The sequence below is a fragment of the Molothrus aeneus genome, chromosome 17 (assembly GCF_037042795.1).
Source record: "Molothrus aeneus isolate 106 chromosome 17, BPBGC_Maene_1.0, whole genome shotgun sequence".
NCBI classification, from domain to species: domain Eukaryota; kingdom Metazoa; phylum Chordata; class Aves; order Passeriformes; family Icteridae; genus Molothrus; species Molothrus aeneus.
The window spans coordinates 6,676,595-6,691,335 of record NC_089662.1 but is presented as its reverse complement, the minus strand read 5'-3'; the positions used below and the strand labels follow the sequence as shown (position 1 = coordinate 6,691,335).

At 49.3% G+C, this 14,741-nt stretch overlaps 1 protein-coding gene across 1 annotated transcript; it reads left to right on the top strand.

The window, feature by feature from the left end:
- The first annotated feature begins 4,740 nt into the window (after positions 1-4,740).
- LOC136563822 (thyrotropin-releasing hormone receptor-like) lies at positions 4,741-11,854 on the top strand. The gene is made up of 2 exons (XM_066561447.1): positions 4,741-5,517; positions 8,554-11,854. The coding sequence occupies exons 1-2, from the start codon at positions 4,741-4,743 to the stop codon at positions 8,932-8,934; spliced, it is 1,158 nt and encodes a 385-aa protein (XP_066417544.1). The 3' UTR covers positions 8,935-11,854.
- The last annotated feature ends 2,887 nt before the right edge of the window (positions 11,855-14,741 follow it).

The following is a 14,741-nucleotide window of genomic DNA, read 5'->3' as shown; positions in this document are numbered from 1 at the left end:
TGGGGCAGTGAGAGGCTTTTTCCTTGAGGTCTCAGGCTGCAAACACAGCAAGGGAGCAGGGGAAGGGTGAAGGGATAATTTTCCTGTTTGTGAAAAGGCCTCACTTGACTTTCTTTAAAATCTCAAATTACAGTTATTAGCTGAAGAAAAATCACCAGTTCCTTTGTGTCCTGAAGGCAATTTTAAGACACAGTGCATCACAGATTGAATAGCAACAGATCTTTAAAAGAGATTATCCAAACTAGAGAGGAAGGTACCCAGAAGCCAGGGGGAAACTCTGCCAGTGAGACAGGGAAGAGAGGATCCTGGGATGACCCACAGGGCTGCCTGTGCAGCCTGTGGTAATGAACCCCTGGCCTCATGTGAGCATGGGGAACCATCCTTTCCCTGGGACAGCTCTTCCCCAGGCTCCATGCTACAATGAGAGGTTGGAGTTCCTGGCACCACCAGGTCCATCAGGCACCCACTGCCCCCAGGAAATGCTGCCTGTGCTGGGACCTGAGAGCAGAGCCTGAAGATATTCTCATCTTCAAACCTGGAATGGTTTCACCCACAGAAATCCACACCACTGCCTCCCTCTCGATTGTTTTCCATTCCTTCAGTCTTCAGCTTTTTCCATAAAGCTGTTCAATTCCACATTGCTGTGATGCCACCAGGTCTGTGAGCTGCTCCCTCTAGGGCTGTTCACAGAAACCAGTAGAAAACCACCAGGGTTTTGATTTTATTTTATTTTTTTTCACATTTTTGCGTTCATGAAGTACAAACCCAGATCAATTTTGCATCTGTTTAATTCCTTGACAGCTGCCTTTTTTGCTTGATCTCTGAGGGCAATAACCCAGAAAACCCCAAGGCAATTTACTTATTGCCTGTGACTTTGAAACAGTGAAGGTGATTTTGACAGAACTTCTCTCTCCTTTGTCTTTCTGATCGAACAATCCCTGCTGCTTTTGTCATTCCCCATCTCCATTGGCACTTGTCAGCCCTCGGGCTGCTCAGCAGAGCCACCAGCACCTTCCTGCCTGGTCCAGCACTTCCCAACTATCACTCACAACTCAAAATTTGGCCACTGCCTAGGGCCCTAAACCCTGTCACCAGTGTCTCAAAACCACTTGTGGTTTCTGTAATTGCACTTCTCCACATTCACTGGCACCACATGGACACTGCCACCTTTGTGCCCCAGCTCCAGCAGCAAAAGTTTTATGGGTTTAATATTTGTAGCAATGAAGCCCAGGGAACAGAAAGAAGTTTTTCACAGATTTAAGTAGGAGGATCACTTTCTTTTAGCTTTGTTTATTTAATATATCAAGCCTGAGAGTTCTTTTCTGTTCATAGGACTAAGGCAGCTGCCAGTGAGGCTGTGTGAGAGGGATGAGCTGCAAGAAGACTTCATGGACATCCTGAAGGCAGTGCTGAACTGCCTGAGCACCCAGCAGGGGCACGGTGCTGCTCACCTGACCATGGAGATGCACAGACACCCCTTTCCAAAAACAGCCCCAGTGACATGGCCATTCCCATTTGGGGACCTCAGGAAAATGAAGATTTCTCTTTGCTGATGTTTCAGAGAATGGGTGGTGGCAGGTATTCATAAAGGATGCTGGTGGCAGGTGATGCCAGCAGAGAAGGAAATGCTGATGTGTGCTAAAAGAACAAAACATGGAATTTTAGTTAAAAAAAAATCAACGTCTTTGGCCATCAAAACGTTTACATTTAAGTCAAGCTGGAAGAAAATATTTTTGTTAGTGTCAAGCTGGGTAGCCTCTTAAATACAAGCCTCAGTTACATCCTGAACATCACAGTTACTGAAGGAATCTGTAAAGGGAATATTAACCAGTCATCACAGCAAGCCTCACAATTTGGACAACAGAACCCCCCAGTGAGTGCAGACACACATTCCCCCAGCCCAGCCCCAGCCTGGGGATGGACACAGAGCAGCTCAGGGACAGGCAGGAGGAGCTGCTGCAGTGGGGGGCTTTTTGTAAATGCTGTTGTTTTCTGCACTAATAACTGCTGGATTGTCTGTGCCACAGAGCAAAGCAGCCAGGGAAATAATTACCTGCAATTATCCTGCACAGTGTTCCAGGTCTGAACCAAAACAAAGCTTTTCCCAGTACTTGTAGGAGTCTGTCTTGATTTTGTTTCCTGATCCCACAAAGCCAATTCCTGGAACGGGTTTGAGGAAGAAAATGAACCCCAACCCCCCTCTCAGGACATTTGAGCCAGATTTGTCCCTTCTCCTCCTCCTCCACACACAGTTCTATGACACAGTCCACATCCTGAGGATGTGCAACAATACCGTGAGACAGCAGCAGTGGGATGAAGTGCTGCAATTGTGTCTGGTTTTGAGTCACTCCAGAGCACCAAAATAGACAAGCCCTTGGCTTGTGTGAGCAAACACTCGTGCCCACACTGCCAGTCCTTCCCACAGAAGGGCAGTGAGGGACAGGGCCTGCCATCCCCCAAACCTGGGGCCATAGAGGGTGTCAGGGGTGTGAGGCTGCTGGGACACAGAGAACCTGGTGCAGGCTGCCAGTGGAGCCCTAAGGAAACCAATTTGAGAGGAAGAGAATAATTGTCCTTTAAAACTGACCCAAATGTGAATGAAATATCGTGGGAAGTAGTGAAAACCTACATGGATTGTTGTCTGCCAAAGAACAGCACAAAGTTTCCCAAAGCAAAGGGGAAAATGCTATTTGCCACAGCAAGTGAAAGTCTGGGGGCAGAGTGCTGCTCCTTGGGCTGAGACAAAAGGCATTTTATCCACCCAGGTTTAGAAATTTGCCTGTGAAATGCTGGACTTGAATCCCTCAGCATCAGAATGATCCTTCACACTTGGGATATGCACCTCAGTGTCTGGGATTAACAGCACACTTCTGCCTTTAATTGAAATTATTTAATAAAAAAGGGAGTTCTCCCCTTGTCCTTTCCTCCACTCCACCGCTTAGGGGCCCCTTAGCACAACTGCTCTTTCAATTTGAAAATGCATTTTCTGACAGATTGTGGAGATGTCAGGAGCAAGCACACAGCTGGCAGCAAATTGTGTCTCCTGCTGACCATGAGGGAGACACTGGATCTCCTAGCCTGACCAGCAGGGAGATAGCAGATATCCCAGCCTCATTGCTGGAAAGATTTGGAATCTCCCAGTCCAGGACTGGTTAAGCCTTCTCCCTCAGAGGTGACATTGCTCTTGTTTGGGACTGTGGTGGTGTTTGCAGGGGTCCCAGGATGAGGGAAGAGATGAGAATCTTGACTCCATGATTCAGAAGACTGATTTATTATTTTATGATATTTTTTATATTAAAAGAAAATTATCTATTATAACTATACTAAAAGAATAGAAGAAAGGATTTCATCAGAAGGCTAGCAAGGAATAGAATGGAATGATAATAAAATCTTGTGACTGACTAGACAGTCCAAGACAGCTGGACTGTGATTGGCCATTAATTAGAAACAACCACATGAGCCCAATCACAGATGCACCTGTTGCATTCCACAGCAGCAGATAATCATTGTTTACATTTCATTTCTGAGGCCTCTCAGCTTCTCAGGAGAAAAATCCCAGTAAAGGGATTTTTCAGAAAATATCATGGTAACATGGGACAGGGATGGCTACAGGAAAGACAGCACAAGGAGGTCACTACCCCATGTTCAGGGGTGCCATTCCTCTGCCCCAGCTCCAGGCAAACGGGAAAGGCCGTGGATATCACTGGCATCTCTGCCCCATCCTCCTGAGGATGAGAAATAAAGGATTCCTCACCCTCAGCTCCACTTGCCCTGGGGTGTCAAGACACATTTTCTGAAAAATCATTTCCTTAGGGTTTTTTTGTCCTGAGAAGCTGAGACGCTTCAAGAACAAAACGTAACCAATGGTTATCTGCTGCTGTGGAATGCAGCAGGTGCATCTGTGATTGGTCTCATGCGATTGTTTCTAATTAATGGCCAATCACAGTCCAGCTAGCTCGGACTCTCTGTCCGAGACACCGAGACACAGGCTTTTGTTATGTTTCTTTCTTTTTCTATTCTTAGCCAGCCTTCTGATGAAATCCTTTCTTCTATTCTTTTAGTATAGTTTTAATATACTATATATCATAAAATAATAAATCAAGCCTTCTGAAACATGGAGTCAACATTCTTGTCTCTTCCCTCGTCATGGGACCCTTGCGAACACTGGGGGACAGCAAAGCCTCGGCGGGGGACAAAGGCACTCGCAGTCCGGGACCCAATCACTGCTGGGCTGCTTTCAGCCTCTGCTCCTCCCCATCCTGGGCTCTCTCACCTGCGCTCCCATCCCCTGCCCGGGCTCCTTTCCTCCTCCTCCTCCTCCTCCTCCGGCTCCGGGGGTGCGCTGGGACCCGGCGGGCGCGGGATGCGGGCGGGAGGCGATGCGGGGTCCCGGGCACCGAGGTAGCCCTGGGGGGCTGCGGGCTGTCCTGGGGGAGGGCGGGTTCTTCCCGGGGGTCCCGGCGGCTGAGGGGAGCGCTGGGGAGCCCCGGGGGCCTGGCGGGTCCGGACAGTCCCGGCTGGAGGGTGCCGGGGAGCCGCTCCCTGCCCCTCCGGGAGGGCATTTTGCAGGAGAGGGGGATGCGAGGAGCAGGGAGGCTGCAAGACCTGGGGTGAATCGTGGGAAAAAAAAGGGGAGGGAGGAGCCGGGGTGGGCGGGAAGGCGGGGAGGGGGCTCGGGGCAGCCCCGGCTCCCCGCTGCCGCCGCAGGGTGCGCGGGGCTCCGCCGTGGCTGCAGGCGCGATGGAGAACGGCTCGGCCAGTGGCAACCAGAGCCTGGGCAGGATGCCCCGGCAGCCCCTGGAGCTGCAGGTGGTCACCATCCTGCTGGTGCTGCTCATCTGCGGCGTGGGCATCGCGGGCAACGCCATGGTGGTGCTGGTGGTGCTGCGCACCAAGCACATGGTGACCCCCACCAATTGCTACCTGGTGAGCCTGGCCGTGGCCGACCTCATCGTGCTGCTGGCGGCCGGGCTGCCCAACATCTCCGAAGTGGTGGCTTCTTGGGTGTACGGCTACGCCGGCTGCCTCTGCATCACCTACTTGCAGTACCTGGGCATCAACATCTCCGCCTGGTCCATCGCCGCCTTCACGGTGGAGCGGTACATCGCCATCTGCCACGCCATCAAGGCGCAGCTCCTGTGCACCGTGTCCCGCGCCCGCCGCATCATCGCCTCGCTGTGGCTCTTCACCTCCCTCTATTGCCTCATGTGGTTCTTCCTGGTGGACACCACCCAGGTCACCTTCTCGGACGGGGCGCAGGTCATCTGCGGCTACCGGGTCTCCAGAAGCCTTTACATGCCCATTTACTTCTTGGATTTCGCCGTCTTCTATGTCATCCCGCTGGGGCTGGCGACTGTCCTCTACGGTCTCATTGCCCGCATCCTGTTCGTGAGCCCCCTGCCCGGCGCCCCGCAGCAGCAGCAGCAGCAGCGTTCGTTCCTGGGCTCCGTGCCCCAGGGCAGCTCCCTCCGGCTCTCCTGCCGGGGCACCAGGGGCGCCCTGAGCTCCCGCAGGCAGGTAGGGGCTCCCGCTGGCTGGGTGTGCCGGGCTCAGGGCTTTGAGGGGCGTTCTGGCAGGGAGAGAGGTGCCACAGAGCTTTGTTTGCCTTGGGGGAGGGAATGGGGAGGGTTGGTTTGCTGCAAAGGAGCCCCTCAAGCCCAGCTGGGGTCTGGCAGCAGAGATGGGCTCGCCCTGGTTTGGTTGGGCTTGGTAGAGCAGGACAGGGCTTCAGCCGGAGGGGCAGGAGTGCAGGCACTTCTGCTGGCTAATTAATTATGATTGCCTGCCCGAGGAGGAGAGGGCTGGGTCACCTCTCACAGTGTCCTGTGCAGGTGAGCTCAGATTTAAAGGAGTAAAGAGAAGGGAGAACTGTCTTCCCTTGGAGTCCTGGCTGCAGCCCCCCAGCTAGGTGAGACACCTTGGTGTCACAATGGTGTGTTTGCATTTTAGTGATTCCTGTGTCTCTCAGCTGCCTGCTATCTCCCCACGTCCTCTCCTCCCACTTCCTTCTGTCCTCACTGCTCTGTTCACATGGACAATCTCAGCCTTGTGTCCCATCCTTTTGGACAGGTCAGACATGGGATAGTCCCATTCTGAATAGGCAGGGCCCATTCAGCTTTCCTTTTAAAGGAAAGGGTTAAATCTGGGAGTTTTGCTTGAGTCCTTGAAATCACTAACTCTGTTGTGATTTCCAGATAGCCCAAAGTAGACTTCAACCTCTCCTGTTTCCAGCTCAGTAACTTGTTGCCTGCCTTGCCCAGGAGCTCCATTCCCCAGGAGAGATGAATCAGGGTCACAGAGGGGAAGCAAACAGCTCAGAGAGCGTGTGTGTTCCTTCATGAACATCTAAGTCTTTCCAGTCCAGATTTTCTTTCCTTTTTTTTTTTCTGAAAGGTTTAAAGCAAGTGCTGACTTCTTCAAAAGCATTTGCCTGCTCTCCCATGACCACTGGCTGCTGCAGGAGCCTCGGGCAGGGTGTTTGGCAGCGAGGGCTCTCGACTGGTTGATGGATTTCTCCTAGAGCAGCGGCTGGAGGGGCTGTGCTGCTCCCCCTGCAGTGCTGTGCCATGGAGGGGGACAAGTGGCTGCTGAGGCATTCCAGCTCCTGGAAACATCTTGTGCTCTCTTCAGTGTTACACCAGGAGTTTACTGGAGATTGTCATTACCTCCCAAAATATCCTAGCATGCAAAGACTTCCCCTGAATGGCCTGACATCACAGTGCTGCCATCATAAGGAATAAAGATGGCACTAAGTTTTTTAAACTGTAAAGCAGTTTTCCAGGGCTTCCAGTTGGTGTGTGTGTGTAGCTCTGGAGGTGCCTCTGAACAGAGGACAGGCACTCACATCAGCATTTCTCCCCTGGCCTCTCTTTATAGGGGAACTGGCTCTTCCAGGCCCCATGCCCAGAGTTCCCTGGGAAGGGTCCTAAAGGGGCTCTCTCTCAGAGGTGCCCATTTTCTCCCCTGCCTGGATGGCTGAGGGAGATTTTTTGTGGCTGTGCCCCTACACAGTGCAGCCCTAAAACTGCACTGCTTTTGGGGTATGAAGATGCTGCTATTCTCTCACTGGGGCTTCAAAAGCACCTAAATCCTGAGCAGGACAACACAAGGTGTGAGCTTTGCTGTATTTATCGCTTCAGCGAACACCTCCAAGTCCGTATTTTTCCTCCCGGAGAGGGACCACTAGAGGGAGTGGGATTCCTAAAAAAAGGATGTACAACTCAGAATGATGGAGCAGGAGCAAGGAGGGAGGATACTGGCTGGGGAGAAGCATCTGTGGCTTCCAGGACAGGGGCAGGTGCTGAACAGAGCTTTGTGAGACAGCAGTTGTACTTTCTATCATATCTTTCCCAAAAGGCAACAAACTGTGGCAGCAAACAAGCCTCAGTCTTAGCAACAGCCTCAGCACTCACTGTATCACTCTGAGATCCTCACAGTTCCATTAAACCACACACAGCAAACCCTTCTATTTCAGCCACAGCTTGGTAACAGTTCCTTTCTTCCAGGATAAGTTTTGTTGCCACAAGCAATAACTCCCAGGTCCTACTCACGGCATAACAGAAAGGCATAGTTTCTTTTGATGAAGTAAAAAAGCACTCCAAGAAAAGCTGAGAGACTCTAAGTGTGATCCCAGTGCTTATGTCCATACTAAGAACTGGATTATTGCACAATTTCCCTTCTGACATTTGAAACACCACTGCCTAGATATGCATATGGCATCAGTGTTTAGTCATATTTTCTTCTTTGGGGAATGTGTATATTTTGTAAGTAATTCATTTGAGGAAGATTGTCACTTAGCAGATTGTTGCAGAAACAGCTGTTGAAATTACTAGGATGACTGGTGTTTCTGTGCAAAACCCCAATTTCCTAAACAAGCTTATGCTGAGCTGAGGGCAGTTATTGCTCACTTCTGAGTTCTCAGTTTCTTTTTGTTCCCAATATGATTATGTAGTACTCCCCCAGTGTGCTGAAAATTAAAGTAACCCATGGTAAGTAGCTAACTAAGCCCTATACCAGCACAAGTAATGTAAGATTCCTAACAGTCTCCTCTGCTTTCAGGGTTGCTCTGTACTAGGAGCCTATTCCCTGGAGCAATATAGGTGGTGTAGGAAACCAGGAAACCCTAGGGATGGAGATGAAGTGTACCCATGGCACCCCTAAAACCAAGGTCCCCACCTTTAGACAAGTATTTTCCCCATTCATTTACTGTTATGTACAAATTTCAAATTTTCTTTCTGGTACAGACATTCCTATGGTTATCCCAGCCTGTTTCCAGGACAGTGAATAATTTTTCTGAAGAGATTTAGAGGCTCTTCAATGGTAGATGAAAACCTATCATTTCTGGGTTTTTTTATGCAAGATTATTCCCTGATTAAAATGGAGAGAAAAAAGTGAGAAATAGGCCGATGGCTTGTGTGTTTCTTTTAAATGCTTAGAGAGAGAAACTAGCTGTCTGCACCAGTGCTCCAGGTGGGAAAGTGCTGCTGGAGGGAAAGTTCCGCTGGAGATTTAGCCCCATCTGGCTGTTTGTCTTTTTGCATGTCCCCCACCAAGGTGACCAAGATGCTGGCTGTGGTGGTGGCCCTCTTTGCCGTGCTGTGGCTGCCCTACCGCACGCTGGTGGTGGTGAACTCCTTCGTGGACCCTCCGTACCTCAACACCTGGTTCCTCCTCTTCTGCCGCCTGTGCATCTACCTGAACAGCGCCATCAACCCCATCATCTACAACCTCATGTCACAGAAGTTCAGGGCTGCCTTTAGGAAGTTCTACAAGTGCCAGGAGAAGAGTGCTGAGCAGCCTGCCCCATGCTCCACCCCGGTGTACTACAGTGCTGTGAAGGATTGTTCTCATGACAGCTCTGAGCACAACCGCACCGAGCAGGAGGATCTGAGCAGGCTCCCTGCACCTGCAAAGAAGAATAAACAAATCCTGTGAGCCTGAAACAATGCAGGCAGTGGGAGCTGTGTGGCTGTATGCACTGTGCTGGGAGAGTGCCAAGAGGAATGGCTTTGGCATTGCAGCAAGCTTCATTCAAGACTTCTTCAGGGCATTTAACAAAACATATTGTTAAAAGCAAATTAATTTGCTTTTCCTTAGCGCTGATTTATTCTTGTTTGGTGAAGTGTTAGGCACGTGTCAATATTTAGCATCTCTAAAGCATCTGTTATTAAATATAGCAGTGCCACCCCATTTTGTGTTACATGCAAGTGCTGAGCTGGGCCAAAGCATTGAAAGGAATCCCAGGAACAGAAGGGCATTCAAGGAAAAAATACACCTCTTTGTTAGAGTGAGTCTCTCCTGCCCAAACTGACACCCCATGGAAGCTGCTCCTCTGGAGTCCTTCTGAAGTTAATGGGAACAATTAGGCACTTTCATGTGTCTCCTCTCATCTCAAGCTCTCCTGTGAGGAATACACCTCCCTACAGAGGAGATAAATGCCTCCAAGGTATGAGGCCATTGGTTGTAAACGGACTCTCAGGGGGAGACTCCTGCAGTAGGAATAACCAAAGTTGGGTGTCATGAGACTTGTGTCATGTTTCTGGAAACACTGCAGTGCTGGTAGCACAGAAACCAAGGTCCAGACCAGATGGATTTGCTACAATGACCAAACTAATAATGACCAAACTAATAATGAGTGTTCCCTAATGTAACAGAAGTACTTCCAACGCTGTGGTCTGAGTTTCTTTTGGATAACTTTACCTTTCCTGTCCAAATTCCTCTGGTTGTTTCAGCTGGAAACTGTACTGTTGTCCTGTAAGCCCCAGTGTGGTGTAGTCATTACCACAGAGCAGTGCTGCTCTCTACCCCAGCTACAGGTGCATTTCAATGGCAGGTGAAGAAATTCTCTTATTTCCTGGGAAGAGCTTGTGAAGTCCATTAGGTGTTTTGTGATTAGTGACATAAATGTTTATTGCTGCTGTTGTCTTGTAAGCAAAGTAGATATTCATACCCTGCAGCATCCAGGAGACCAATCTAAGGACACTTGCCCCAGACTTGCAAGAGACTATCTGGACTATGAGTAAAATCAAAAAGATTGCACATGAGCCAAACCCTAGGGCTCTTGCCAAATAAAACAAGTGTCTGCCACCAGTAAACCTCAAGTAACTGTGAAGTACTACTTTAACAGCCAGTGCAGCCTCACTAGTCAACACTGGCTTTCACCAAACTATAGTGTTAAAAGAGCCTAAAATTTTGCATCCATTCAGGAAAATATGTGCATGGTATTTTCAAAGGCACAAGATGTTAATTAACCATTCTACATCTACAGGAAATTGCTTCACTGGGTGAGTCAGCACAAGACCTCAAGTCCCCTCAGTGTGTTGGAACTGTCCAGGACCAGGGTTTTTTTGTGTGTAGGGAGGTTTTGCATGTATGATTATTATATTGCATGTTATTAAACCATCTATGTTGCCCCTATTTATTTAGATATAGACTATAGATATTAGATTTAGAATGTAGATATTTATTTTGCCCCTTTCTATTTAGATATAGGATGAGGGAATGATAATTGTCTTTTTGCCATTTTTTAAACCTAGTGCACTTGGAATGTAAGGATTCATGCTATTTTGCACTGTTTTGTGTATATTGTATAATGTGAATTTAGGAACAGAGTTCCTATTTATTGTTGTTAAGAAAGTTTTGCACAGAGATTTGGGATTTACTTCTTGAAGAAAATGGAGTTTCTGCTAACATGAGGATTTGCTTGTGACAATCTTTTTTATAGTACAGACTATTCCCCCCCCTTAGAAGAGATTTTTCCTTAGCAGCTCAGAAGAAGCCATTGACAAAAGCATGTGCAGACAAGCCAGAGCAGTAAGGACCAGGGTAAGGTGGAGCAAGGGGAAGGGGATCCCTGAGTGGCTGCTGGTGCCTCCTTGGGACCTTGAGCACAGGCAGCATCTTCTTGGGGATGGACTGTCCTGTGTCCTTCAGCCCTCCTGTCCCTCCCTGAAGCTGTGAGTGCAGGGAGCTGGATGTGGGAAGAGGATTTACTGCCAGAGCTTGGAAACCCACCTGCATCCTGACCTAAGGCACTTCTCAGGCATGGGCTGTGCACTTTGACAGCCTTGGTCTCTGCAAGCACAAGGAGCAGCTGAATTCTGAAGTGTCTCCAGCAGGATGTTTTCCACCTCCTCATCACATTTCCTATCTTCACTCTCCCCCTTTCTGCATCTCCCCACAGATGGAGACTCCCTAAAAGCATTATTTTCTTAATTCAATTTCAGCCTCAGGCCAACAGCTAATTGAAAGTTCTGAAATATTTGTTCAGCATACTTGAGATTCAATTAAAACCTGGTTCTCAGCTCCCTTTTCTGCTCTTAGCTGCCAAGTACTGCATGACCCTTCATTATTTTCTGAGATGTAATTGGCAGATAAATTCTCCTGGAACCACGAGATCTCCAACAAGTGCAGCAGAGCATTAAACTCTTAGATGAGGAATGAATTCCTGGTCATTCCCCCTGCATGTATTCTGACACTTTAGGAGGAGCTGAGAGACTTTTGGGTGGAAGTGGAGGCAGAAGGTCACCACTCATCTTGCTAAAGAGATGCTGCTTGAGAGATGCATTCTGCTGGGAAATGAATCACTAGCAGAAAGGAATTAAAATAAATAACTCATCACAGTAACTTCCTTTGGATATTCAGGGTCTGAATAAAAACCTTAATTCCTTATAAGAAAACAGAGAGCTCCCTTGAAGCTTCAGCCTGCATTACCTTGTGCCTTGCAACCTCTGACACTGCTTGTAAAACCTCAAGCTGTATTTTACCCTCAGCATTTATTTGTCTCAACAGCATGAGTGTGGGCTGTGAGTTTATAAACATGCCAGCAAATAAAGAATCTATTGCTCCTAAGTAATTTATTGCATTGAAGTGCAACTCAACATGATCTAACCTGTTACTCTCCTAATTAAAGCTCATTATTTCTAACCCCTGCCCTTTCAGGGGTTGTTAACCTGGTAAAACACCATCTGGTTTCTTCAATTACAAACAAATAAGTCCCTGGCAGGAGAAGAGGGATCTGGCAGTGCTGCAGCACCCTGGGGTGAGGGGAAGAATTTGTGAGCAGTGCAGAGAGGGGGGTGGAGGTGACAGGGGCTTGGGGAAGAGCTGATGGCAGAGTGGTGAGTGAGGTTTCTGTGCCTGAGGAGCCATAGGTTGGCTGCAGCTCCTGGCATTTATTCAGTTTAGGAGACACCACATCCAGCACATTTGCCTGAATTTGGCTGGTGCCAGTGATGGAGGCCAGACAGTGATTGCCTGTATGCAGGGCATGGATGGGACCCCAGCAAGGGTTATTTACCCTGGCAAAACACACCAGCTTAAGTAATTTACCAAAATCTGTTGTTCAAGCTCCTATCAGGTTGTCTTCCTACTTTGTCTCTAGATTTGGGTGGTAGGAAATTGGGGAAATAGGGCATCTATGCCAGCCTGTGCAGGTGGTTTTTTGGGAGAGCCTCTCACCTATGATGCTGCCCAGCATTCTGAAAGCCAGCCTGCTCTAGGGCCAAATAACAGGGCAACCAACAAAATACCAGCAGTCCCCTAAAAAAAGAGATGTAAAGACCATGGGCATCCAGCACCTCCCTGCAACCAGAACAGGCTTCCACTCTGTGGTACCCCACCATGTTTCTAAGATAAAATTGTGGCACCTTTAAATGAATAATATTCAGGTCACCAAAAAGGATGCTGAGCAATTGCTTACATTTTTAAGAGCCACAAGAAAAGGTGGACCACACATTAGGGAAAGATTTGGATGCAGCCCTTTTTCAATGTGGTCTGGCCCCAGCTGCTTCTTTGAACTAATTAGTTCAAGCAGATCACAACTAAAGAGCTGCTAATAAAACCTGGAGATAGTCCTCCAGCAATATTAATGTAATCACTCACAGTTACTTGTTTATTTTGCAATTCCTGTTTCCCAAGGCTTCTGGAGAGCTCTTGGGCCAGTGCTGCCTCCAGGCTTGCACTCACTTGGGGGTTGCTCCTCAGGACTCTTCAACTCAAGTTCTGAGTTCCAGAACTGCCCTGGGCCACATAGTGGATCAAAGCTGTCCTGTGGGACTGACTTTAATTTACTAAAACACCCTCAATTTAGAAGTTAGCCAGCCCTACACATTTCTGTCCTGCCAGGGTCTCAATGAAGGCTTCAATGGAAGGGCATTGTCTGTGCCCCAAATCCGGGGTGCTTTCCCAGATACTGCCTGAGGGAGGGAACCTGATGGCAACACCACAGGTCCCTGTGCCATGGGTGATGGGCAGAAGTAATAAGGACAATTTGTGCTTTATAACTGATGAATTTTCTTTAATAACAACCCTATGAATAGGGCTCTGAGTGTGCTGTTTCTATAGAGACAGGGGATGCTGCGAGTGCACCAGTGGCTGCTCTGCCAATAGGGAATTAATGCCTGAAAACACAAGCTGTGAAGCCTATACAAACTTTACCCTCTCAAGGAGAAGGCCCTGGGGTGGTCCTGGTACTAACATGGTTTTGAGGTCCTCAGCAAGGGCCCACTGGGCTCCCAAGCTGGCTGATCCTGTCCTTGTGGGCACAGTGTGGGTGGTTGCTCAGAGGAAGTAAATTTAAAGCAACTTTTTCCAGCTGTGCACTGCCAGCATTTCCAACAGGAGAGGAGAGGGGAGGAGAGAGTTCCACAGGCCCCTTGCTGCCAGCCCCAAGCTGGGCATGGGATGCCCTTGCTGGTGGTGTGTGTTCCCTGATGCATTAGTGCTCCTGGGGCTCAAGCTCCTTCCTCCAGAAGGGTCCTGAAGCAAAGGCAGTGGTGTGGAGCCAGACCCAGTCCTGGCTCCTGGGCCAGAGAGGGCCACAGGAACCCTTCTGCACATTCCAGCACCTTCTCAGTGTCAGGGTCACCTTCACCCCAGCTCTGACCCTTCCCTTGTGCAAAGATGAAGACCAAAGGAGAGGGTGGCTCCTGAGAGCCCCCATGCCCCACAAGAATGGTGGAGTGCAGTGTGGCTGTCCCCAGGATGCCTGGGCAGGTCACTGTCAGAGGACACTGAGGCTCAGATTGCACCTTCCCTCCCACCAGTGCAGGGTAAGGCTCCTGCCCTTCGACACAGGATCAGGCCAGTGCCTTTAGCCTGGTTCTCACATATCAGACACCTCCCTGCCTGCCCTTGGGGACACTTGGCTGGGCTCTGTGGGGACATTATCCCTGAAACCAGGAGCTATTGAGGCAGAGAGCCCAGCACTGTCCCCCCTACCCTGGGGAAGCTGCAGACTTTTTGTTCTGCTTTTATTAACACTTTTAAAGCAATGTGTCATTGCTTTAGCAGCAGACCCACCTCCCTCCCTACTCCCTCTGCAACACATGAGCCAAGGACCTGCTCCATTCATCAGCCTGAGATTTATGAGGTGCACAAGGCTCCAGTTACCCTGCTGCCCCTGACTGATGAATGAGATGTAGCTGGTTCCTTCCATACCAGAAGCAAAGCAAGAGCAGAGGAGAGTAAAGCCATCATTTCATCAAACTCAGCTCCTTCAGTCTCTATTAGGGCATGAAATCTTCTGCCATGAGACCCCTCAGACCCACAGAAGCAGCACTCCAACCCATGAAGGCTGAGCCTGTGTCCCCCCAGCCTCTCCACACAGTCTGGCTTTGCTCATGTGAGACGCTCCAGAAATAGAAAAAGGATTGGAGGTTTTGGCTACTCTGGATTCCTCAGGCCCCAGGGCCCTGCTGCCCTGGGCTGGTGCTGGGCTCTGCTCATCCATCCTCCCCCAT

Excerpts from the sequence above, each read along its gene's own strand:
- LOC136563822 (XM_066561447.1), top strand. The coding sequence starts at position 4,741 with ATGGAGAACGGCTCGGCCAGTGGCAACCAGAGCCTGGGCAGGATGCCC. Across the intron at positions 5,518-8,553 it reads CCCTGAGCTCCCGCAGGCAG|GTGACCAAGATGCTGGCTGT; the intron begins GTAGGGGCTCCC and ends TCCCCCACCAAG.